The sequence below is a fragment of the Myotis myotis genome, unplaced genomic scaffold (assembly GCF_014108235.1).
Source record: "Myotis myotis isolate mMyoMyo1 unplaced genomic scaffold, mMyoMyo1.p scaffold_m19_p_7, whole genome shotgun sequence".
NCBI lineage: Eukaryota > Metazoa > Chordata > Mammalia > Chiroptera > Vespertilionidae > Myotis > Myotis myotis.
Window position 1 is genome coordinate 93,222,614 of NW_023416379.1, and position 26,434 is coordinate 93,249,047.

Here is a 26,434-nt window from a genome sequence, read left to right on the forward strand (position 1 = left end):
TGGAGGCACAGGTCTCCGGGTTCCGCCTAAGGAGATAGCAAGGATCCCGCAGCCTCAGAGAAGTGAGCCGGCCCCTAGATGGTAACCAGGCCGCCCCTCGCCCCTCGAGAGCCTGACCAGAGCTCCTGACCAAGGCCGTGGGAGGCACAGCAGGAGCCTCCTTACCAAAGCCACCTGGAAGCCAGAAGCTACTTCATCACAAGAGCCATGTGCCTGTTACTTATTCCTCTGCTTCTTCCCAGGAACACAATTAAGGGAACAAAGAGGGGCCATTAAGCAGTTCATTCAAGGTCAACTTAATACCACAGGCTGCGCAGACAGGGACACAGGAACCTGCGTCCGGAGGTGTACACCCGGGGCTCACCCCCGCAGGGCGGCAGAGGCTGGACGCTGACTCTGAGTGTCCTGCAGGGCGAGGGTGCTCGTGCACCCCGTCCTGCCCCTGAGAAGGACCCGCCCCGGTCCTCACAGCTAGAGAGCACCTGGGCCAGCTCGTTCACTCTGCAGATGCCGAAATCCAGTTCCCAGAGAGGTCTAGGGACTTGCCGGGGTTCCACAGAGAGCTCCCAGCAGAGCCGGGCCGTAAGACCCACTCCTCTGACTCTGGACCAAGCTGGCCCCACTGTTCCCGGGAAGTCTGATGTCTCCGTCCAGTTTGGAACGTGTCCCCCTCAGGTGTCTGAGAGCCCCCACTCATACCAGACAACTGACAGGGTGAGAGTTTTGCTTCGTCCTGGCCCCTGCCAGCGGGACTAACATCTCACAAGAAAGCAATAAAGTGCTTCCCAGCGCCCACTCAGGAAGCCCTGTGTCCCAGCGAGTATGGCAGAAACTGACTTCCACCTGAAAGGATTCTGCTCTTCACTAAATTACTACTTAATCTTCTCCCCCTTCTTCCAGGACTGGCAATAAATCAAAGCCAGAAATGACACAACCGCACCCGTTCTCCGCTCTGCAGAAAGCAACATTCCTGCTGGGGAGAAACGCTACTACCACCACACTGGCCAATGGGACAGACAGCTGGGCTGCGGGCAGCTTTCTGGGAAGAGACACCATAGCAGCTGCCACTTCCATGACGCTCAGCACATCTGAGCCCAGAGACGTGCACGGTCAGCCCGGTGCAGCTGGCAGCCCACCTGGTGGGCAGACACATCAATGTGGTGTGCACGCGCACAGGTGCATGAGTTTAAAGGACCAGCGCTCTGACGAGCTCTCCCGGAGCCAGGTATGCTCAGCGTCCCTTAAAGGCTTCCATGGGTCACCTGACAATGACAAGCCAGGACACAAACACTGGGGAAGACTGCTGGCCAAAAACAGAAGTCTAAACTTGGATGAAGTCACTGCCTCCTAGGACAGTGGTTGGCAAACTGCGGCTCGCGAGCCACATGCGGCTCTTTGGCCCTTTGAGTGTGGCCACGAAGTTTCAATCCCACTGTACGTGCACGCCCGCACGTGGTATTTTGTGGAAGAGCCACACTCAAGGGGCCGCAGTTTGCCGACCACTGTCCTAGGAGATGAAGTTTAGGGTAGTAAAAATTTGAGTATAAAAATGGCCCTGGCTGGTTTGGCTCAGTGGATAATGTGTCAGCCTGCAGACCAAAGGGTCCCAGGTTCGATTCCAGTCAAGGGCATGTACCTCGGTTGCAGGCTCCTCCCCGGCCTGGGCCTTGATCGGGGCGCATCCAGGAGGCAACTAATGGATATGCTACTCTCACATCAATATTTCTCTCTGTCTTTCCCTCTCTCTTCCACTCTAATATATTTTTATTGCTTTCAGAGAGGAAGGGAGAGGGAGAGAGAGCTAGAAACATCAATGATGAGATTGATTGATTGGCTGCCTCCTGCACGCCCCACACTGAGGAGTGAACCCGCAATCCGGGGCATGTGCCTTGACCAGGAATCGAACCATGACCTCCTGGCTCATAGGTCAACACTCAACCACTGAGCCACGCCGGCTGGGCGCTCTGCCACTCTCTCTAAAAATCAATAGAAAAATATCCTCAGGTGAGGATTAAAAAAAATAAAAAAAGATTTAATAAATAACAGTGAAGACTAAAGAGTAAAACAAAAAAAAAGCCCACTTATGGCGAAGACTATCCATTCTGATTACAGCCAACAGGACCTGCCTTAATCACTAAAAGGCCAGTGACCCAGATGCATCATCTCTATAGTCACACACTTGACCATCACTGGGCAAGCCAGGCCGGGCCCTCACGGCCTTCCGAGACGGACTCTGGTGGCCCAACTGACCCAGCGTTCCAGGCTACCCTGAGCAAGTCCTAGGAGACATATGGCCGGAGTCTCCCACCCGGAGTCAGCGTGGAGGTTTCTCCCCACCTCTCGGCACTGCATTAGCGCCAAGTGTCTGCTCTCAAAAGTCAGGAGAATAGAAAGTCCTGATTATCCGACACTTTAAGAGCCTCGCCCTTATCCTTGCGCCTTAGGAATTTCAATTCAAGTTACAGAGCCCCACCCCCAGCCGAATATGCTCCAGATCACCAGGCGTCTCCCTGTAGAGAGGGAGCAATGAGGCAAACCTCGACATAACAGCACACAGGCTTACTGCTCGTACTCATGTCTGCTCCAGGGCATGATCACCCCAGAGACCCCTTAGATGAGACATGCTGATTAGCATTTTGTAATTAAGGATAGAAAGAAATAAGGACAGAATTTGTACGTAGCATAGCAATCATCTCCTATCTCCAACACTGACTCACATTCCTAAAAGGGCTTCCTTGCCGAAACCGGTTTGGCTCAGTGGATGGAGCTTCGGCCTGCGGACTGAGAGGTCCCGGGTTCGATTCCGGTCAAGGGCATGTACCTGGGTTGCGGGCACATCCCCAGTGGGGGATGTGCAAGAGGCAGCTGATCGATGTTTCTCTCTCATCGATGTTTCTAACTCTATCTCTCTCCCTTCCTCTCTGAAAAATCAATAAAATATATTTTAAAAAAATAAATAAATAAAAGGGCTTCCTTGCATTTATACGTTTCGTTAAACTAAAGCCATCCTTCTGGTTCTATACGTTCATATTAAACAAAAGAACCCATTTTTCTGGATGGTCCATGGCAATACTGTGAAAAAAATGAACTCCTACTTCTAGGGATAAAGGAATGAGACCTGACTAGTTTATATTAGCTAAAATTTAAAATAAAGAAAGCCAGGGCTTTGAATGACCTACAAAATAAACTACTGATATTATGTAATATTTTAAATAAATACTCAATAAACATTCTCTAAATGGTAGGAAGAGCTACAAAATAAACTACTGATATTATGTAATATTTTAAATAAATACTCGATAAACATTCTCTAAATGGTAGGAAGAGTTAAAGGAACACTTTGAAGGTGAAAGATAAAGGAAACTATGATCTTCTTCATAAACCTAAGTAAGCAGATTCTCACATTCTGCCACGTTCTGCACAAAGGGCCTGGTGCAGACTCTTCACATGAAATGAAGAGAAAAAAATGCAAAAACAGAAGTAAGCCATTTGGGACAAACCATCAAAACCTACTCATGTGACACAGTCCAGGGAGCAGCGAGCAGGGGCACTCTAGATTTTATGTCAAAAGACAACACATTGCAAAAGGCGCAAAAGCCAAAGTGCGATTGGTCAGCCAGCCCATCGGAGCCAGGAGACAATGTGCTGCTCGGCTGGGCTGAGCTGGGCTCCGCTCCGTGCTGGCTGGAGCAGCGGCTGGCCGCTAGGGGGCGCCATGAAAATTCTTTGCTTAGTACTTCAGAGTGAGTATGAAAGGGCTTGTTCCACATTACTGATACACACACTTCAGGTTTACTAACCCAAGGAGGTGATAAGAAACGGGAAAGCACAGTCATTAAGCACACACGGGTGCACTTTCCAACAAATCGAACACACCCTGACCCTGTACCTCAGAAGCCGGCAGGGGAAAAAGCTTCTTGTCCGTGGGGTCTTCCTCCTCCTCGTCCGGCGGGGGCTTTGCTGGAGGCGGTGGCCGTTCCCTCTGCAGACAAGAAAAGAAGTTGTTCACCGTCTCTTTTTTTAAGTATCTAACTTTTTGGTCTACTCTTAGCTTAGCCCTTGGAAATGAAAATGACTTTGGTCAAGCACTTCCCTGCGAGACCAAAGCCAAGGTCTAGATCTAGAATCTGCACAGAAAGACTCTGCACACAAACACACTTCAGTTCTCACGCTCTTTGCTTTCTGATGTTTATACCGGAGATTATAAACACCTCTTTCCTATCCTGACCACAGTGAGAAGCAGCACTGAAATCACAGCCCTGCCTTGTCGGAACACGTCCGTCATGAGGCCGAGGCGTGAAACTCGAGGAAAGCCCGTGCTGCCGCCAGTGAGAGGAGGAGTCAGCAAGGCCCAAAACGCAACCTGTCAAGGAGCTCTGACAACCACTCGGGTCCCTTCCTGCGCACGCTCCCACACCATCCTATTACGTATCGTTAGCATGTGAAAACCCTATCTCATCTCAGCCCATTTAAAAAATAGTCTTTCTCAGTTCTCTGCCCTAGAGCGGGGCTGGCAAACCTTTTCTTAAAGGGCCATAGAGTAAATATTTCGGGCTTTGCAGTCAGCTCTGCCGCTGTGGTACCAAGTGCTCCATTAAACTTTATGCACCATCCGAGGCAGCTGTCTGTGGCCCTGCGTGCCAGCCCTGCCCTGGAGCAAGACATTCGCTGGAGAGGGACCAGCGGGGTCTCCGGCAGACAATCTCAGGAACACAGAGCGGTCTTCGGGGAAAGGACGCTGAAGAGCAGCTTGCCACTCTCCCCGCGGGACTTCCAACATCCTTTCTACCCTAAGGGTGCTCATCAGTGTTCCATGGGGAAGGCAGTGGAGCCGGAACCGGAGTTGGCTGGCGGGCGAGTTCCCGTGCTGCCAGAACAGGAGCACTCAAGTCAGGGCGGAGGGGAGGCTGAGCCTGGGGGCCTCGGAGAGACCTGGAGGAAAGATGGTTCTCCCATTTTAGGAGCTGCCAGAGATGGTTAGCACCTGGCACCCATGATCTTCACCACTCGGTACTCCACCTCCACAACTCGCCCCTCCCACGGTCCTGGGACCAGCTGAGGCCCAGTGGCAACAACTTCAACGCAGGTTCACACATTCAAGCCAAACTAAGCAGTTCAGATGAGGTTTCCACTAAGTCCCATTCCCCACCCCTTTGCTCCAGAGGTGCCACCTTGGAAGGAAGAGATAGAAAAAGAAGCAGGCCCATAACCCACACTGTTACCCAACCTTGGAACACAGCCGAGGAAAAAGACAACGGAACACAACAAAGGCCCTCAAGGCTGTGCCTCCTGAAGGAGATGAGAAAGAGGTGAGCACCAGGGACACTGGCAGGAAAGGGAGGCATGATCCTTTTCCTAACGTCAAAGCGCTGGCCCGGGCCTGGGAGTACGGAGCTGACTTATACACACCATCCCTGGTGCTTACAAGGCACAGAACAGGCGGGTGGCCACAGTAAATTACCCAGAGCCAGGGAGGTAGCACATCCACAACATACTCCAGTGAAAATGGCAGAGCACAGCACCCCAAATGCATCTGTTTCTGCTTAGAGGGACCCTAGGAGGCTGGGTTTCTAGAGGAAGAGGGAACAAAGAGACTAAATCAGTAGCCAAGCCCCACAGGAACTTGGCTATCCAAAGCTTAAAGCCTCCAGCTCCCTCTACTGGGCATCACCTGTAAGTACCACTGAAAGCAAGCCTCCTCCACAGGTGGATCTGCTTAATTCCTTTGCTCCTACCAGGGAAAGAAGTGGAAAAGACCAGTTCTGTCCACAGAGCCACCATGCTCCCGGTGCTCGCACAGGCACTGCCTCCACCACTCACACGTTTACCACAGTCCTGGATCACACCCTCGCTGGTGGGCTACGACAAGACTGGCCGGCCTTTCCAAGCTTCAAATGGAAATGCGGCGTCTGTTCCAGGGCAGGGCAAGGAACCTAACTCAAAAGAACACCAAGCAATACCAGGCCACTCCCTGGGCACTCCCCGAAGCCCAAGCATCCCCTAGCAGCAGCACCTAGCAGCATCACCTATAATATCACCTAGCAGCAGCACCTAGCAGCATCACCTAGCAGCAGCACCTACAATATCACCTAGCAGCACCATCTAGCAGCACCACTTAGCAGCAGCACCTAGCAGCATCACCTAGAAGCAGCACCTAGCAGCATCCCCTAGCAGCAGCACCTAGCAGCAGCACCTACAATATCACCTAGCAGCACCATCTAGCAGCACCACTTAGCAGCAGCACCTAGAAGCAGCACCTAGAAGCAGCACCTAGCAGCATCCCCTAGCAGCAGCACCTACAATATCACCTAGCAGCAGCACCTAGCAGCATCCCCTAGCAGCAGCACCTAGCAGCAGCACCTACAATATCACCTAGCAGCAGCACCTAGCAGCATCCCCTAGCAGCAGCACCTACAATATCACCTAGCAGCACCATCTAGCAGCACCACTTAGCAGCAGCACCTAGCAGCAGCACCTAGAAGCAGCACCTAGCAGCAGCACCTAGCAGCAGCACCTACAATATCACCTAGCAGCACCATCTAGCAGCAGCACCTAGCAGCAGCACCTAGAAGCAGCACCTAGCAGCACCATCTAGCAGCATCCCCTAGCAGCACCACCTACAATATCACCTAGCAGCATCACCTAGAAGTACCACCTAGCAGCACCATCTAGCAGCACTACCTACAATATCACCTAGCAGCATCACCTAGCAGCATCACCTAGCAGCAGCACCTAGAAGCACCACCTAGCAACATCACCTAGCAGCACCACCTACCAGCATCACCTAGAAGTACCACCTAGCAGCATCACCTAGCAGCACCTAGCAGCAGCACCTCACAACAGCACCTAGAAGCACCACCTAGCAGCAGCACCTCGCAGCAGCACCTAAAAGTACCACCTAGCAGCAGCACCTAGCAGCATCCCCTAGCAGCACCATCTAGCAGCACCACCTAGCAGCAGCACCTAGCAGCATCATGTAGCAGCATCCCCTAGCAGCACCATCTAGCAGCACCACCTAGCAGCATCATGTAGCAGCATCCCCTAGCAGCACCATCTAGCAGCACCACCTAGCAGCAGCACCTAGCACCCAAAGGCCATCCAAATGGTCATCAGCAGATCCAGACCAAAGGGAAAGCCAGCCTCTGCAACAGGAAGAAACAATACACACGAGGCCATGTGCCTGAGGTGGGATTACACTGGGATCCTGTGAGAGCAAGGGCCAGTTTAGTAAACGCCCAGGGCTCAAAACTTCAGATTACTGTCAGCAATGCAGGAAGGTCAGTGGGACCACTGAGTCTGGCTCAGGCTCACAGTGAAACCTCAGGGAGAAGATGGGGTAAGGCGGCTAGAGAACAATGTCTGAGGCCAGAGCAGACGGAGGCACCAAAGGCTAGTGAGACAGGAAGGTGGGCCTGAGGGAAAATTCAGGGCTGTCCTCAATGGCTACAGCAGTTACAACCGGGAAGAACAGAAATGCCTCACACCAGACACATGATGATGTTGGCTGAACCTTGCCACAGCCCTCTGGCACAGAAATCCACACGGGTAACTTCTGAGGTCAAGTGAAGGGGGCGTGACTGAGGGTGGACAGGAACTCGCTGCAGCAGGAACTGCTCTCCAGACAGAAAACAGGCTGCATGGCAAGGACCCCAAACACAGAGCAGCATTCAGGCTAAACACACACAAAATGCTTTTAAATGCTCGAGGGCCAAAAAGTAGTAAAAAGATGCAAACAGGTTATATTGAAATTGGAAAAACCAAAATTGTACCTCCACGAGCCCTATGGTTTAAGCACCCTGCGCGGGATGGAGCCGCAGCAGAGCCCAGGAGGCCTCCGTGCGAGCTGGCACGAGGGTACAGCTCCCCCCCCCCCCCCCCCAGCACCCCAGCGAGCCCAGGAGACAACAGAGCCCCGGCTGCTGAGGCCCCGGCCACGTACAGGCCTCACTCCAGCAGCCTTCACTCCCGCGGCCTCGGCCTCCCTGTTCACGGAGTCCCGGTCGGACGACCGCCCGCTGGCCATGCTGTCCAGCGAGTGGCAGGAGACGGCGTTGTACAGCGCCTCGTAGGGGCCTTCCTCTTCAGTGCTTGTGTCAAAATCGATGATCAGTTCAGTCACTGCTTTCTCCACGTCACCTGAGGGGAGGTCAGAGGGCAGGAGGGTCAACGGAAGAGCAGCCTCAGGTTTCCAAGCTCTGCGACAACCGAAGCCTGCTGAGCGCGGCCTGACGAGCGGAGCCAGAGCCGGACCATGAGCCAGGGCTGCTCCGCGAGCAGCACAAACAGGCCCCTGCTCTACTCCAAGAAGTGGCAGATTCCCCTCTAACCCAATACCGACAGCTCTTGCTATCGCTGAGGGTATCTCCCAAGATCCTCACAAATTCCCAGGGTAACATAAACCTAAACCAGAAAATGCAGCGAAGTATAAGGAAAGAAATGTGAGTAAGCCTTGAAATTCTTCCTAAGCAGCTCCATGTGCTCCAGGAGGAGGCGCCCCGTCTGAGCGGGCGGCGCCTCGCTGTGAGCCTCCCTCGGGGATAGCTCCGAGCCTCAGGGGCCCAGATCCAAATCTGTGACACCCCCCCTTACAGACCAGGGATCTCTGGGTTGCTTGCAAAGTCAAAACTGTAAGTGTAACCCAGCCGGTTTGGCTCAGTGGATAGAGCGTCAGCCTGCGGACCGAAGGGTCCCAGGTATGATTCTGGTCAAAGGCACGGACCACAGTTGCAGGCTCTGGTCGGGGGTCGTGCAGGAGGCAACCAGTCAATGTGTTTCTCTCACATCAATATTTCTCTGTCTTTCCCTCTCCCAATCTCTAAAAAATCAATGGAAAAATATCTTTGGGTGAGGAAAAAAAGGGAGGGAGGGAGGGAAGAAGAAACTTCATATGATATAAAGAAAACAAAACTGTAAGTGTAAAACCACTGAATGCTAAGAGCTGAGGGAGCTCCTAACCCCCATTACTAGAAGATTAGGAGGTCAGAAAAAAAATGTGACATGACCGGCCAGCATGGCTCAGTGGTTGAGACTTGGCCTATGAACCAGGAGGTCGGGGTTCGATTCCCGAACAGGGCATATGCCCGGGTTTTGGTCTTGATCCCCAGTATGGGGTGTGCAGGAGGCAGCCAATCAATGATTCTCCCTCATCATTGATGTTTCTCTCTCTCTCTCTCCCTCTCCTTTCCTCTCTGAAATCAATAAAAATAAAATAAAACAAAAGTTAAAAAGTGTGACAGGGAGAAGGGCACGGCCCCGGCAGTGAAGCCAGACTGAGCACCGTCAGCCGTGTCTCTGCTCCTGCAGCCCCTCCCGTGCTGCCTGGCTGTCCTGCTCCCCCAGCCGCTCCGTTGCCATTTGCGTCTGGGCCAGTGTCGCTTCGTGTTTTGTGTTTCTCATGCATCACGCCGAGGGCCCCAAAGGCGGCCCAATACACCTGAGAAGGGGGATCCTGGCAGGAACGGGGCACCCAACCACATTCACTGGCCAGATGACGTACTACCCAAATCTGCATGCACACAGCCACCAACCGCATGCGGCTCCTTACACACCGACCACGCGCAAGGGCCAACTGAGCTCGACACTAGGAAAAGGTTTCACTGAGACCTGACTTCATCTTGAGATTGTCCTGCCTGCTACACATCTCAGATCTCACGGGGCCACCTGTGAGCGCAGAGAATGCAATGAAGGAGGCAGGAAGGGGCTGCTGCCAAAGGCCCAGCTGTGTCCAGAACAGCTTCATACAGTCGTGGGAAGGAAAGAACGTGAATGTGCACCTAAGTCCTCCTAACTCCCTGAAATTATTATTTAAATTAAGATTTTCCGTTCTGCTGAAGAACGTCCAAGTTCTCCATGGGCGCCCTCCACAGAGGAGCCGCCTTACCCTGAGATTTCTGGGATATGGAGTCCGCATTGGAGCTGAGAGGTGGCTGGGGTGTGGGAGTTTTCTCTGCCTCTCTTGCACTTCTTTTTCCAGTCATGTGATCTACATGGAAAGATAAAAAAAAAAAAAAATAGCTGCACCAAATACAAATGCCACGGTCTGGCCAGCATTAGCGTGTCCGCGTGTCCCCGGCAGGGAGCTGGACGGATACCTTCAATGAGCGCTGCTATGTGCTGGCTCTTCTGAGAAGGCAGTTCCCGGACCGTGTCCAGGGCGGTCAGTCCTCGGTGATCTTTTATGTTGACATCAATTCCTGGAAAGGCACACCAGGTGGACCAGCGGCGTGAGCATTTGCAGGTCAGCCTCCAAGAGGGTCCAATTCCAGGACACCTAACGCTCCCAGCCGCACACCCTACATTTTTCATCCAAAGCCATTTAATCCAGCTATTCATGAACAATTCGCACACTTGCAATCAACCAGTGGAGACATACATACAATGGGTTTGAGTGCAGCCAGCAAAGTCCCCTCTGGGGAGGCCGGGGACAGCAGCCCGGCCCTGCATGCGTGCGGACCCTGCGCTGCCGACCTCACCTGCGGCCAGCAGGATGTGCACCACATCGGTCTTGCCAAACAAAGCGGCCTCATGCAAAGCACTGCCCTTCTCCGTCTGGAAAGCAAACGAGAGCGCAGAGCGGGTGTCGTCAGGACAGCGGCCGCCCCGGTTTGGCGTGGCCACACACGACAAATGGACGGAGACAGAGACAAGAAGGGGCGGGAAGATAAAATAAACCACGCAGAGTCCTGTCATTATCGTTCCCATACCACGAGCGTGGCCTGGCCCTCAGGGGTTTGCTGTGCCACCAGCAGGCCACACACGGCTGAAGGTAGAGCCACGTCTGGGTAAGACTCCCCAGAACTCCACCTTCCTGGGTGGGTGGAGTCCTAAGGAAAACGCAGGGGCGTCCAGACCTCCTTCCAGTGAGGTCTGGTCAGGGCGAAGCCTGAGGAACGGACAGCGAACCAGCAAGGGAAACGCTGTCTCCCGTCGGCAAAGCCCGGCCGAGGGGCCTGGAGGGCTGCCGTGCAGTGAGACTCGGGTGGAGGGAGATAATGAAACGTTTCTAATCTCGAGGGCTCATCCATGATCACTTCTTTTCAGGGTGTAATGACTACGTATTACCCCTGGAAAGAAACAAAACAACAGCCTCACTCGGGGAGTTTATTGGTCTCTGAAGCCTCCCAGTAAAACGAGCCAACGAATGGAAGCGTCTGACAGTGGTGCGAACGTGCTAAGAGACAGCCCAGCAGCACGCACTGTGCCTTTTCCGAAACGACTAAGTCCCGGAGCCCGGGAGGTCCTCAGGCCGCTACCTGGTAGTTGCTGTCCATGCCCGCGTCCAGGAGCACCTGGACCACGGCCCGGTGGCCGTTCCTGGCCGCCAGGTGCAGGGGGGTATGCTTCTTAGTGTTGCAGCTCAGGAGGTTGGGGTGCGCGTTGAGGAGCATCTTCACCACCTCCAGCCGCCCGTAGAGCGCAGCCAGGTCCAGGGGGGTCTCGAACTTGTTGTTGCGCATCGTGGGGTCTGTGAGCTCCTCCAGGAGGACCTTCACCACCTCCGTGTGGCCGTACTGCGCGGCGCAATGCAGGGCCGTCTCGTTGTCATTGTTCTAAAGAGTTAACAAGCGGATCACATCAGAAAGGTGACTGGCAGAGGGGCCTGCGACTGGGACAATCACCCATAAAACCATTGAAATTTAAATGAGAAAAACAGCAGCAATACTTGGGGACTAAGAGAAGTCAGTCAGAATCCAGAGGTCCTCCCCAGGGAACAGGGCCGACTGCTCCAACGGCCAGCTCTTCCCCAGGTACTGCAAGCGGGGAGCGGCCACCTCTGTGCCGGAGGGGGGACGCCCAGGCCGGGAGTGACGGGGATTGTGGCAGGCCGTGGGAGAAGCCCTGGCACGGACAAATGCCAATAATATTACTGCCACTGATGACTCACTTTAAACTTCAACTGGTTTTACAATTTATATTTACTCAACCCTGTGGTTCTGATTCTGGATTTGTTGACTATCCACTGCTTCACACACATGTTTTGAAGAGTGTGTCATGTGCTTAGCTTCTTGCATGCAAATAAATCAGCCGACAGTGAAAGCAACAGAGCAGAACACCAAAAACCACTCTGGCGATGCCAGCCAGCAGCCGTCTCCAGGGGAGGGAGGCACTTGAGGTCAGTCACAGAGGAGCAGGGCCCCGATGCTGCCTGCACCAGCCAGTGCGTGCAGAGTCCACAGCGGGAAGCGTTTCTATGTGACAGACCCCATCCAACACCAGAAAGTTGCGTGAAAGGTGCAAAATATTCAAAATTGTAACCATCCACTCAAATGGACACCCCTGGCCCTCGAAGCCAACGTGCTTCAAACTAAAGGTAGAACCTGGGATAAAACAGGAGAAGTTTGTGCTTTTCCAATCATCAGAAGCAAACTATTAACTATTCCAACGATGCTCCTTCTTTTATTACAACTGACGATGTATCATCAGACCAAGAATAAATGATCTCCATGCCCCTTCCTTTGGAGGAGCACTGATGGAAGTAATTCTCCCACGAGATCCTGAGATGCCTGAATTCACCCGGAAGCTTCTTCAGGGAAACACAGCTTCTGAGGGGTTTGCCCATCAGGTCAATATCATGCACCTTTCAGTGGCCAAGAGATAAAAAGTAAATGTTCCCACAACTGCTTTAAGTCAATTAATGAGGGGAAAGTAACAGGCTAAGGCGTCACCCTAACATGCAAGCAATTCATCTGCTTTTGGTCTGGCATTTGCATCATTTTTTCTGGCTGCACCACATGTACCAGAAAGATTCAGAGCTGTGGGGAGCAAGGCCCCAAGAGGCCAGAAAGAGCAGAGAAACTTAAAAATGAAATAAGGACAGAAAAGGCAGTTGCAGGGGCCACATGCAAGATAAATGCACACAGATAAACAGAGGACGGGCACTGAACTCTAAGGGGTTCGGGAGAGCAGCAGCTGAGGCGTGCGGCCCTCACTCCCCCAGGGCAACTCCACGTCAACCTAAATGTCTGCAGGGAAGGGGAAACACGGGGAGGGAGCAAATCCTTGGTTCCCTGAGCCAAACCAGCCATTTAGGACACGCATTTGGAACGCGCAATGCTAGGAAGCTATGGCAGGAGCAGCCCGAGCAAACCTGGAGCTGTCCCTGCACCGTCTCATGCTGAGAAGACGGCCACATCCACAAGACCCACAGCCGCTTCCTGCAGCGCGACCCTGCGGGAGGGAGGCCTATCAGGGCTGCATCGCAAGCCAGCGTGACAGCAGGCGCCCAGGAAGCCAGCTTGTTCCTATTCAAACCCCAGCCCGCGAGGCCTTGTTTACTCCGAAGCAGACACAGTGGCCTCTTCTATCTCCAAGTTGTCTCCCAACAACCAGAATAATCTGTCCTTGATTTTGTGAAAAGCATGCCAGGAGGGCCTGAACAACTGTGAAACTCTACACCAGTGATGGCGAACCTTTTGAGCTCAGCGTGTCAGCATTTTGAAAAACCCTAACTTAACTCTGGTGCGGTGTCACATATAGAAATGTTTTGATATTTGCAACCATAGTAAAACAAAGACTTATATTTTTGATATTTATTTTATATACTTAAATGCCATTTAACAAAGAAAAATCAACCCAAAAAATGAGTTCGCGTGTCACCTCTGACACGCGTGTCACGGGTTCGCCATCACTGGTCTACACTACCCAGCAGCAAATCAGTCTCCCTGTTCGTTTCGTTTCGTCTCGTTGTTGCCAGAATGAAGGCAGCTGCCACCAAGCCGCCCTGCAGGGAAGGGTGGTCACCACCAGGCAGTCCCCGCCCTGCTGACGCGGCCTGACCACATCTCCGCAGCACGGCACGCTCAGACGCAGCAGGAAGCATCTCCCTGTGTTTCAGCCTCGCCAGACATGGTCTGGTGACCACGATAATCTGGAGTTTATGTCTGTGGTGAGCACATCTCGCGACTACTGACCACAGGCATCAGGCATCACCGTGAGCCTGACAGCCCAGCCGTCAGGGCAGGAAGGCGCTACTGCTGATCCCTCAAGAGGGGAGGGTTCCAAGGAGCGCAGACTTCTAACCGCCTGGAACCTTCTCTCCCACACCTTCCAAATTGCAGCACTGGTGCTCGCGACACCTCAAGAGTCTCCTAGACCATTTTACTATGAATCTGGACTGAGGAAGGGGACTGAGATGAAATACCCCAATTTTCTCCAAAATCTCTGCACAAACTCTCCCTTCCCGCCCATCTTGAGAAACGCTTTCATTTTCCTTGTTATATATGGCCAGTACCTCTAAGACAAAAGCGATCCCTCATACCCTTTACACCTGGAGGCCCCATTCGATGTATGCGTTTACACACACACACACACACACACACACACACTAAAAGCAGCACACAACCACACAGAAACATTACATTTCCATGGCCTTTCTCTCCTCGGAACTATTCAGAACCATCAGCTCCCAGCCGAGATCGCACCCAGCTGCACTCCGTGCGCTGCGGACACACGCCGAGCCTGGGGACACCTGGCAGGCAGCTCTGTAGCGACAATGGTACAGGCTCGAGAAATGGACCAAAACTGGAACAAAAGGACAAACTGGGTCTACTGAGATTCAGAAGATTCAGGAGAAACGTGTGTACTGAGTCCGCCACGTGGAAGGCAGGCTCTGACCGAGAGATGAAGGTTTAGGTAGACAGATGTCAAACAACCAAAACTCAGTGGAATCCTGAAAGAGGCTGCCAAGCAGCAGTTTTGCTTGTTACTAGGAGAAACAAACAAACAAACAAGAGGTGGATGGCCACCTCTGAGGTGAGAGAAGATTCCCGCTCTGGGTGGAGTTAGCTCAGATCAGTGGTTCTCTACCTGGCTTCGTTTAGGAATTAAAGTAATTAATACTAAGCCCCACCCCAGACTCGCCAAGGCAGCACCTCAGAGGGGAAAGCCCGGGAAAACTATTATTAAAAAGCTTACCAAGCCCAGCCAGCTTGGCTCAGTAGTTGAGCATCAACCTATGAACCAGGAGGTCACGGTTCGATTCCCAGTCAGAGCACATGGACTCGATTCCCAGGAGGGAGAATGCAGCCAATCAACGATTCCCTCTCATCATTGAAGTTTCTCTCTCTCCCTCTCCCTTCCTCTCTGAAATCAATAAAAACATAAATATATATTTTTAAAAGCTTACCAACCTGGCAGACACCCACTCACCAAGCACTCGTTCGCCACCATCAGGAGTGAGACAGGCTGCCAGCCGTGCCTGTGCTGTGGTGCACTAGACAGGAGGGACATGGCATTTCCCCCAAGGTTCCCCGCCATAAACCTACACCCGGAACGAGGGTATCAGACCAACGCACACTGGTGGACAGTCAACAAAATGGGCCCACACTCTTCAAACTGTCACGCAGTGGAAGGCTGAGGAGCTGTTCCAGGTCACGTGTGATCCTGGATTGGATCCTGGACCAGGAAAAAATATTGCTCTAAAGCAGAGGTCGCCAACCTTTCGGACCTCACGGACCACCAGTTAGCATCCGCTGCTCTAAAGGACATTATTGAGCCAATTAGTGAAATTTGAACATGGATTCTATATTGGATAACAGCATTAAATCAACGCTGAACCTTCTGAATTTGATCATTGCATTATGGTTATACAAGTGAATGCCCTCATTCTTAGGAGATACGTGCTCAAGTATTTGGGGCTAAAGGCTCTGATGTCATAATTTCAAATAGTCCATCATCAACTATAACAACAGCAACATATATGGGAGGGGCATGTTAATATGACAAAATGCTAACAACTGGTTAATCTAGGAGAGCACAGTGCAGTTCACTGCATTATTCTTGCAACTTTTGTAAGGTGGAAATTTTTAAAAAATAAAAGTTTAACAAAAGCTAGCTAGATGATTCTGATGCAACCAGACAAGCTGAACAGCATGTGGGGACAACTGGTCTAGATCAGTGGTCGCCAACCGGTGGTCCGCAGACCACTGGTGGTCCGTGAGGTCCAAAAGGTTGGCGATCTCTGGTCTAGATAACTTCCTGGTCTCTTCAAGCTCTAAGATTAAATTATTATTTTTTAATCTTTAATCTGCACCCAAGGATGTTTTTTCCATTTAAAAAGGAGTGTATAATGTGATATTTCTGAAATACCACATTTTTTTTAAAGAGAGAGTGGAAGGGAGGGTGGGAGGAAGGAGAGAGAAAGAGAGAAACATCAATGTGAGAGAGACTCCTGCATGCACCCAACTGGGTCTGGGGATCAAACCTGCAACCTAAGCACGTGCCCTTGACCAGGAATCAACCCCGAGACCCTGCAGTGTGCGGGCTAATGCTCTAACCATTGAGATTACTGGCCAGGCTAAGATTAAACTATTTTTAATTGAATAGAAAAATAGATCTACCCTAAAACAATTTGACTGTTGCTCATCTTATGATATTCAGACTAAGTTAAAATTATTATACTAGTAAAAGGGAAAAACAATTTCAGTGGTTCCATCTTAGCTAAGGACTTACATTTGGACTGGGTTATACTGACTTGTGAAAAAGGGAAGGTGGAGATGAAAGCTCATGAAAACTACCTCCGCTCCCCAGAAAGACCCCTGAGATGGGTGCCTGATATGATTTAGCAGCAAAAGTTCTTTAGCAGCCGGGACAGCATGAGTGTCGGCCCATGAACCAGGAGGTCACGGTTCGATTCCCAGTCAGGGCACAAGCCTGGGTTGCAGGCTCAATCCCCAGCAGAGGGCGTGCAGGAGGCAGTTAATCAATGATTCTCTCTCATCATTGATGTTTCTCTCTCTCTCTCTCTCTCTCTCTCTCTCTCTCTCTCTCTCTCTCTCTCTCTCCTTTCTTCTATCAGTAAAAACATGTTTTTCAAAAAGTCCTTTAGCAAAACAACTCCTGGACACAAGCCAGGTCAATAAAAACCTATGGGGTCAGGATATAAACTAGGGAGATCAGAGTCAAGTCAGCCCAGAGGAGTTTGTATTCTTAGCGCCCAAATAGCTTTATCCCTTGAGGCCTTTGCATCCGTAGCCCTGGGGCGGGGACAGGGAAAGGCAGAGGCAAAGGACAGTATTTCCAAATAGAGAAGTATACTCTTATTCCATGTAGACTTCCTTTTATGTGAGTAGAATGGAGGGATAGGAAAATGTGCTTTCAAAACCAAGTACCGCCCTTTAATCAGCTTCGTAAGCTAACCAACCCCGGAATCACAGAAGGGAAACCAATCAGTTCAAGGTGCCTCCCCCAACAAAACCTACGAGGAACAAGGAACCAATTCCAAATTGCCGTCTCAGAAACACCACCTTCTACATTCCTTTTTAAGGGAGGGCCTCCAATAGTACTACTGACCAGATAGTCATACTTCATGTGCATTATCTTAAACTCCAAAAAGAACCCAGCAAAGCAGGTGGCATACCCCATCTTACAGAAGGGAAACCGAGGCTCAGAGAAAGTAACTTGCTCAAGTCAACAAAACCAGGTACGTGGTAGCGCAGAATTAAACTCAAGCCCGACTGGAGAGGCGGTGACCTGTGAGAGCCTCACTCTGCCACACCGCCTTCAAGGAGAGAAGACTAAGGCAGAGTGACTTCCATTTTGAAGATCAGAAGACGGAATTTAAAGAGCGGCCCCAGACAAAAGCTAATGTGTTCCACTCCCAGACCACACTGCTTCCCCACGGTCAAGGCCCCACGGCAGCGGCCGCCCCAGTCCAGCCGGCGGCGGCCGCATGAGCTAAGTCAGCGTTCCTCAGAGGACAGCACGGTGTGCCTGCAGAAGCACCGTCCGTCTCCTCCCCGGAGCGGCATTTCAGAGCAAGAAAAAGGCAGTGACAACCACATACCAGATTGCTGCCAATCAGCAAATCTCACCCGAACGAAAACTCAGACCAAACACAGCAGGTGAGAGCGCTGAGGGAGAGGCGACCACCACCACCACCTCCACACTCGGCCACCATGCGGCGAGGGCTGCGGGCAGCAAGGCTGCCCAGCCTCCCGGGAGGGAGACAATGCAACTAACTGCCCTGCTTGGCCTGGCCACTCCACGCCCTGTTTCAGAGCCTCCCAGTGGCCAAGCGTGACCGTGGGGAGAGGAACGGCGGCTTTACAGTCCCGGGCAAAAAGCACGAACCCCAGGCACTGCGGGGGCACACGCCGCAGCCCCGAGCCCCCACGCCGTCGCCCACACCCCTCTGCCCGCCACAAGCTCCCGAAAACCAGATTCCACTTCAAGAGAAAACAGAACTCAGACTAAAATAATGTAATCCAGGAAATAAAACGTACTCATTTTTTCTGTGCTTCATAAAAAATAAGCTCTGTGTTTGACATTTTTCTTTTTTGAATTTAAATGTTAGAAATACAATAGTGTCGTGCAAATATATGGCCCCATCTCCTTCCCCAATTCTGCCACTTGTACGCTTTTCAGACATTCCAGGGAAAGCACCCGCCGTCCAGAATCAGGATGGATTTTAAAGCAAAACCACGCTCCTGGAAGCTGCATTTTCCACTCCCAGGCAGACAGGCCGAGGCTGAAGCAGACACCAGGGTGAGGAGCCCGAGGGGACAGAGGGAAGCGAGGGGACCCAGGAGAAAGCACAGCTTGGAGACATGATGCAGAGAACTCCTGACAGCAAAGTACACACCTTGGCATTGATATAAGGGTCAAAGGGGCCGTGCTTTTTGAGTTCTTTGATCTCAAGAGCATTCTACAAAAAGGAGAGGAAAAGAAAACGTGATGATGAAATGGATGAAACACATCAAAGCAATTGCACAGCCCCGAGGGGCCCAACACTAGCACAACGGGGATCAGCCCTCCGGGTGCCTGAAGGGGAGTTCATGGGGAAGACGCTCTCCAGGGCTCGGCACGCGTCACCCCCTCTTATCCAAGCATCCAGCTGAAACCACAGTCATGGCAGTTACAGAAGTCGATGCAGTGCTTGGAACTACCTAGATCCATTAGGTTCTTCAAGCTGCTGCCGCTGTCTTACCCCAGCCCCTACCCCACACCCCTGCCAGCCCCGCCCTCAAAGCACTGGGCTGTGTCCCACCAAAGGCTAGTCCGGGGGGAGGCAGCTGGGAGCAGGACAAGCTAGCACACTCAAGTGGCTCAAAAGTCCAAGCGGCTGTGTTCCAAGGCAGACGTGAGCAGAGGCTGAGAGACGGCTGCTGAAATGTTTTTGAATGAGAAGGACTTCAATGGCTGACTAGTTTTTTCCAACACTGAGGAATATTACTAACAGCAAACTTCCTTACAAACTTCCTCCAGGTAAGAAAAGTTACAATCACCTTAGCCAGGAGGAGGAAGGTGCATTTAGATTCTACAGAGAGCACTTCCAATTCTAATGTTATAAAAACAAACATCCTCGCTGATCACTTTAAATGTCTGTTGCTCACCAAAAAGTACAGCCCAGGAGGGGACGGGAGGCCGATTACAGCTCCACACACACCCTCTCTCGATGGGGACATGGGCGCCCTGGCCCAGGCTCTCGCGCCCCAGGGTGAAGCTGCCCCCAGCCCAGTCCTGCCTGAACAGCGCACGGAGGGAGCGGGCGTGGCCTCGCTGACAGACGGCTCTGCGAGTCGCCGCTTCCTTTTAGAGGAATAACCCCGACCTGGTCATTCAGGTCGTTTAACAACCTGCTCTCAGCAGAGGCATTAGGAAAATCACCCCACACTCAGCGAGGATGGGCGGCTTCTCTCATTCAAGCCACTAAGTGTCTGCTTCCGTGCTGAGCAGAGAGGAGAGCAGAATGGCCTGTCTTACAGGGAAAGCCCATCTCCTCTCAGACCCAAACTTCAGGGCCTTTTACAGGAGGCCTGTCTAGAACATGCATAATTCGAGTATAACTTTCCCAAAGCAATAGGAGGACCTAAGTCCATGGCCACTGTGAGGTAATTTCACTCAAACGCTGCCTTTTTATTTTCTAAGAATTACCTCTGCTTTGTCACAGCATGCTCCCTCTTAAATTAACATTAGAGGGCGCCAGGGACATGCTCTGCATTCCGTGAAGACCCCTGGCCCCCACCGCCGTGTCTGGGAGCTCACTTTCACCAGGCTCGGGCCTTCCTGGGCTGCGAGTGCTGCCTCATGTAAAACAGCAGCAGGGCTCACATGGTACTCACGCACCGGAGATGTGCTCACCAGCTGCAGTCGCAATGCCATGTCAGTGGCATAAGCACAAGCTGCAATTAACTAAGCCCGCCAGCTTGAAACAGACGCTAAGCAGTTTTGCAGAATTCGCATTATTTCCAATTTTGCACAAGGTTAGTATTTATGTTCCTGTTAGTGTTATTCCACGCCCGCATGATTCATGTGCATATGAAATGCATCTCATGGAATGGGATCTCCTTGATGCACTAAGAGGCGTGGTGCTGAGAGGAGGCAGCCACCCCTGGGCCTGGAAGAGCCGGTTCCTGAGGTCTGAGCTAAGGGACTGCAGCGGCGATGGCTGCGAGGTCTTGGCTGCAGCTGAATGGAAGCACGCTTCCCTTCCTTCCAACCTGCTCATTGACTCTGGTGTGAGAGGGCCCTTGGTGGATGAGCAACCGCACGATCTGGGCATCTCCTTTCCAGGCTGCCAAGTGCAGAGGGTAACAGCCTTTGGAGTCAGCCACATTGGTCAGCGCGTCGTTCCTCAGAAGAACCTCGACCACATCCCTGGAAGGCAAAGGTCAGTTATGAGTTTGCAGAACCCAGAAGTCTTTCCCGCCAACGACTCTTTACACACGTGCACAGCACAAAGCATTGCACAGCTGGTATCCCATCTGGCTCCCTGTTCACCTGAGCTCATGCCCAGCCTCTTCCTTTTATTCCAGGGGCTACTCTGCACAGTTGCGGGCATGCGGCCGAGCCGTCCCGTGTCCCACAACACTGGCTCTCCGCCTCCCTGTTTATCTCAGTAACCCATCCACTTTCCATTGCTCTGAAAACGTCCGGTCCCCTTGTCTGAGCTTTGCAATGTCTCTGGTTTGTGATGTTTAAACAGCATTCAGGGACAGAATTTACATCCACGTCATGCAAGACAAATGTCATCACCCACCACTTTATTCAGAGCAGCGGTCGCCAACCTCTCGGACCTCTGGTCCGCGGACCACCCATTAGCGACCGCAGCTTCAGAGCGCTCGGCGTGTGGGAGCTGAAGTGGCCAGGCAGAGCAGAAGTAAAGCTGCTGCAAACATGAGCCAGACGCCTGTGCTTTCATGTGATACATCCAGGAAGAAGGACTTGGCATTCTTCGAGGTGACACCACTGATTAAGCAGCTACAAATGTACAACCGTCCCCATGCACAAGGCCGGAGAAAAGCCCGACTGTAAATAAAAACAGCATCTGGAGATCAGCTTGGCTAACAAGCTAGTCTTTTAAGTTCAAGATCCACTTTAATTCAGGTCACCCCACTATGTAAGGGGGCGGGGTCTCTACATATTTGTTAGCTTTGTCTAAAATGGCACAGAAAGGACGTGACGACCGCATTCACTGTATTTGAGAAAAGGGTAATGCAGAAGGAACAATCAGAGTCGACTGGGCCTGGCCAAGGCTGTACAGTGACACAGAAAGCCACAAGGTGTGTGGCGCTGCTCTTGTCCAGAGGAATCTAATCCTCCTAAAAGCTAAGCTTCTTCGCTCATCTCATAGGGTACGTGCCAATCTCTACTCTGTGACGGCCTGGCTCCCATTTCCCACATCCTGGCGGGCCTATTCACTGTACCCCACATGGCGCCTGGCCCTGGCAGAGCCCTCCGTCTCCTTACCTGATGGGCAGCGCCCGCTTCCAGCTGCCAATCATTTAAACCGACGCCTTCTTCTCCCAACCCCAAACACACCTCCAGAAACTCTCCACACGTCCCACCCAATCCCAATAACCTCTCTGTATGTAAGAGATTTAAATAGGCCTTATTTTTCATGTGTTTCTTTCCTTAAAAATAGGTCTTACTGCCCATGAGGAAAAATAGCAAAAGTAAATAAGTAACTACTCAATAGAAGGAAAGGTTCTCAGAACCGACCCATCACTTTTCAGTGAGTACAGGGGCTGTTGCCTGCCAGCTGCTCCAACCTTTCTGCCCCCAGGTTGATGCTCACATCAGATGACCGTGGCGCTGCACATTTCGGGGGGTGGGGTGGGGCGGGGGGCACCGAAGAAAAGGTAAAACTCAACCTTCGGCTCAAGCCTCTTGAGGGGGGAGTGGGGAAGGATGTTCAAGCAGTTACACACTAAAGAGAGAGTCGGGAATGCTGGGCTAAATTCAGTTTGTTTTTCTCAGCGCGGCTGCTCAGTAATCCTTCATAGGAGCCCAAAGGTGGAAGGCCTGCGTGGAAGGCCTGCGTGGAAGGGCGGGCGGAAGGGCGGGTGGAAGGCGGCAGGCCAGTACTTACCTGTGGCCGTTCAGAGCAGCGTGGTGCAGGGGGGTGTACCCCGTACTGTCTACACAGTTCACGTTGGGCCCTCTCCAGATGCTGTGGAGAAAGAAGAAAGGCCGAAGTCACAAACCAAATGTGGGGACAGCCAGCTGCTTGGGAAAGAAGCCTGTGTGATGTTCAGGCCCTTCCCCGTGACTTCTGATAAAGGCCGGCGGCAGCTGACACAGCGGCCCCTGCACCCTTCTCATTTGTAACTGCAGAAACCGCTCCGTCCGAGGCGGGAGCCTCTGAAGACTCCCAGGACCCTAAGAACAGCTCATGGAAAGGTCATCGGGAACACCGCTGAGCCAAACCCCTCGGCCAGTCGCAGGCCTGGGGCCCCACCGCTATGCGGGTGCCGGAGGCTTCCGAGAGGCCTCCATACAGACCAGCGGTAATCTGGACAATTCAACCATCAGGAGCAAAATCAAAGGGCTCACATTCATAAAAGCACAGGGATACATGTGCTAAGATGCAAGAGACAACCTGCCTTTCCTTTGTGAATGTGTCTTATTGGTAATAAAAAATGAACAACAGACCTATAATTTCAGTGCCTTATTTGAATTAAAAGTACTATACTAGGAAGGTTGAAATGTCATCTTATTTAATCCTCAAAGGCTTACTTCTGATTCCACACCTTAGTGCATCGGCCAGAGCTTCTAAAATACTCTAAGGAGCCCGGCCAGTGTGGTTCTGTGGTTGAATTCAACCTATGAACCAGGAGGTCACGGTTCGATTCCTGATCAGGGCACATGCTTGGGTTGGGGGCTCAATCCCAATGGTGGGCGTGCAGGAGGCAGCCGATCAATGATTCTCTTTCATCATAGAAATTTCTCTCTCTCTTTCCCTCTCCCTTCCTCTCTGAAATCAACAAAAATATATTTTTTAAAATAAATAAATAAAATATTCTAGTAGAGGGCAGCCTTATGTTGGCCTTGCTTTTAATGAGAATGCCTCTACTGTTTTTGGCAATTGGTTTGATACATGTAAACAAATATCTTATTTTTTCCTGTTTAAAGTATTATTAAAAATAGTTGTTTAATTTAAGCGCATTTTCTGCATCTATGGAGATGAACAGTTTTTCACATTTAACAAACTAATATGTTGTTATCAACAGGTTTCTAAATATTGAACGATTCTTTGATTCCTGGAATAAACCAAAAACCTTATTTGGCCATTCTCCATTATAACCATGCTGGTGAATTCTACTTGAGAGTGTTTTATTTAAAATTTTCACATCTGCATTTGTAACTGAGGCTGGTCTAAAGTTTTTGCTTTTTTGCTATTGCTATTGAATGGCATTAGTGTTGGGGTTTGGTCATAGTCAGCTAGGAGAGATCTACCCATGTCTACATTCAGGAATCAATGACACAGAGCACTAAAATGATAAACAATCACCAGTAAAACCATCTGGGCCCAGAGCCTTTATGCTCACATGTTGGAAGCAATGTTATTTATGACAACAAAATTCTGGAAATAACCCAAAAGTCTATCAATAGAGAATGATTTGAAAACTATGGTATAGACCAGCCATGGGCAAACTACGGCCCGCGGGCCGGATCCGGCCCGTTTGAAATGAATAAAACTATTGAAAAAAAGGACCGTACCCTTTTATGTAATGATGTTTACTTTGAATTTATATTAGTTCACACAAACACTCCATCCATGCTTTTGTCCCGGCCCTCCGGTCCAGTTTAAGAACCCATTGTGGCCCTCGAGTCAAAAAGTTTGCCCACCCCTGGTATAGACCCATAGTAGAATTTCATATACCAGTTACATTGCTGTGCAATAAGACAGAATAGAGATTATAATATAATGTTAAAGAGAAAAAAAAGAAACAAAATTCTAAATACTGTAGAGAAAGAATATGTGAGGGGTATTTATGAGGATAGTGAATTGAGTGCACAAAGTTTACTCAACCTCCTGTAAAAGTTCTACCAGGTGACAGAAATAATTCTCACCCTACACCAGAGAGAGAGAGAGAGAGAGAGAGACAGAGAGAGAGAGAGACAGAGAGAGAGAGAGACACGGACAGACAGACATCAAGTAACTGACAACACTGAGGAATTCCTAAAAGGCAGAAATCAGTTGAGGTCGGAGCTACAAAGATGCAACCCAAAAGAATGCCAATTACAGTAATCACATACTATTTTTCACCCAGCAGACTGAAAAATGAAAATAATGGCAGGGAAACAAGCACTCTTAAACCCCACCGGTATGAGTTTAAATTGGTGAATTCCTGTGGGAAGACATTTTGGCAGCATCCACCAAAACCAAAAATAGGCATCCACTTTGTGCCAGCATTTCCACTTCCAGGCAACTGTCCAACGGAAACGCTGCACCGTGCACAGAGGCCCATACTTGCACAGGTTGCGTCCATGAAGAATCAAAACTAAAACCTTAATGACCATCCTAGGTGAGCAGTTAAATACCAGGTACACCCATAAAATGAATTATATTATAACCATCAACAACGACGACAACAAAGGCAAGAAAAGAAAATGAGTTGGACCTATATGGCCTGACATGGAAAGAGTCCCTAAGACATTCTTTGTTATGGGCAAGTGAAAAAAAGAAGCCACTGCATAATACACAGAATAGGAGCCCCGCAGGGTACATGTATATGTGCACCCCCTGAGGAGGGCGATGGGAACAGTGCTCACCCAGTGCTGGGTACCCCTGGGGAAACGTATGTTGGGGTTGCTACAGAATGGTGAAGAGGAACATTCATTCATGTTCCTTCTGCATTCTACTATGGTTTAAAATATTTACAATGAAAATATTTCTATAATTTTTTAAAAAAAGAAGAACCAAATAGGAATGCTAATAATAAATGCATGTATATGTGAAACAGGGGCCACTTTATTGAGCCTGTAGGTATTAGGCCTAAAATCTTGAGATAAATTTTCAGCTTGGCCCATGTGGTTCAGTGGTTGAGCATCGACCCATGAACCAAGAGGTCACTGGTTCAATTCCTGGTCAGAGCACATGCCTGGGTTTTGTGCGCGATTCCCAGTAGATGATTGTTTCTATTTCTCTATTCCTCTCCTTTCCTCTATCTCTAAAAATCAACAAAAACATACTTTAAATAAAAGAGCTAAAAGCACTTTGAACCATGCACACTTTGTCACACCTGTATGATGAGCTCATGGTCTAAACCAGTGGTTCTTGACCTTCCTAATGCCGCGACCCTTTAATACAGTTCCTCATGTTGTGGTGACCCCCAACCATAAAATTATTTTCGTTGCTACTTCATAACTGTCATGTTGCTACTGTTATGAATAGTAATGTAAATATCTGATATGCAGGATGTATTTTCATTGTTCGTGACCCACAGGTTGAGAACCACTGGTCTAAACCAAACTGACAACCCATGCCTGACAATGGGTGAATGATGCAAAGTGAAACGAATCTGGAACGTCTAGGACAGCAGATCTCAACCTGTGGGTCGCGACCCTTTTGGGGGTGGAACGACCCTTTCACAGGGGTCGCCTAAGACCATCGGAAAACACATATTGAATATATAATTACATATTGTTTTCGTGATTAATCACTATGCTTTAATTAAGTCCAATCTGTAACAATGAAAATATATCCTGCATATCAGATATTTACATTATGATTCATAACAGTAGCAAAATTACAGTTATGAAGTTGCAACAAAAAAAATTTTATGGTTGGGGGTCACAACACGAGGAACTGTATTAAAGGGTTGCGGCATTAGGAAGGTTGAGAACCACTGGTCTAGGAGGTACAGTTTTCATACTTATTTTCAAGTTGCTCCACAGGACAAAAGGTCATCATCCTATCTAATAAAAGAGAAATATGGTAATTAGTGTACGTCCGCTACCCTTCCCATTGGCTAATCAGCGAGATATGCAAATTAACTGCCAGCCAAGATGGCGACCGGCAGCCAGGCAGCTTGAAACTAACATGAGGCTTGCTTGCTTCAGTGACGGAGGACTCCAACTTTCCCCGCCTGCTGCTGCTGGGCTCTGAGCTGCTAAGAAACATTGTTACAAATATAGAAGCTAAACAAAACCCCAGAAACCTCTTTTCAGTCAGCCGGGATCTCAGAGCTGGAGTCGCAACAAAGTTTCA

The 26,434-nt window shown here is 50.5% G+C and overlaps 1 protein-coding gene across 10 annotated transcripts in view; it reads right to left on the bottom strand.

Annotated features, from left to right (window-relative positions):
- The window catches only part of ANKS1A (ankyrin repeat and sterile alpha motif domain containing 1A), a 184,319-nt gene that overhangs the window by 90,351 nt on the left and 67,534 nt on the right, over positions 1-26,434 (bottom strand). For 7 of the 10 annotated variants that reach the window (XM_036316198.1, XM_036316196.1, XM_036316200.1 and 4 more), the window contains exons 2-10: positions 22,310-22,390; positions 20,439-20,595; positions 18,581-18,643; positions 11,253-11,549; positions 10,473-10,548; positions 10,092-10,193; positions 9,881-9,982; positions 7,940-8,136; positions 3,890-3,982 (exon numbers count right to left, since the gene is read on the bottom strand). In XM_036316198.1, coding sequence (XP_036172091.1) covers positions 3,890-3,982; positions 7,940-8,136; positions 9,881-9,982; positions 10,092-10,193; positions 10,473-10,548; positions 11,253-11,549; positions 18,581-18,643; positions 20,439-20,595; positions 22,310-22,390 — 1,168 coding nt within the window. The remainder of the gene's footprint in view (positions 1-3,889; positions 3,983-7,939; positions 8,137-9,880; positions 9,983-10,091; positions 10,194-10,472; positions 10,549-11,252; positions 11,550-18,580; positions 18,644-20,438; positions 20,596-22,309; positions 22,391-26,434) is intronic. The other 3 variants (XM_036316201.1, XM_036316197.1, XM_036316204.1) reach the window with 2 other exon arrangements.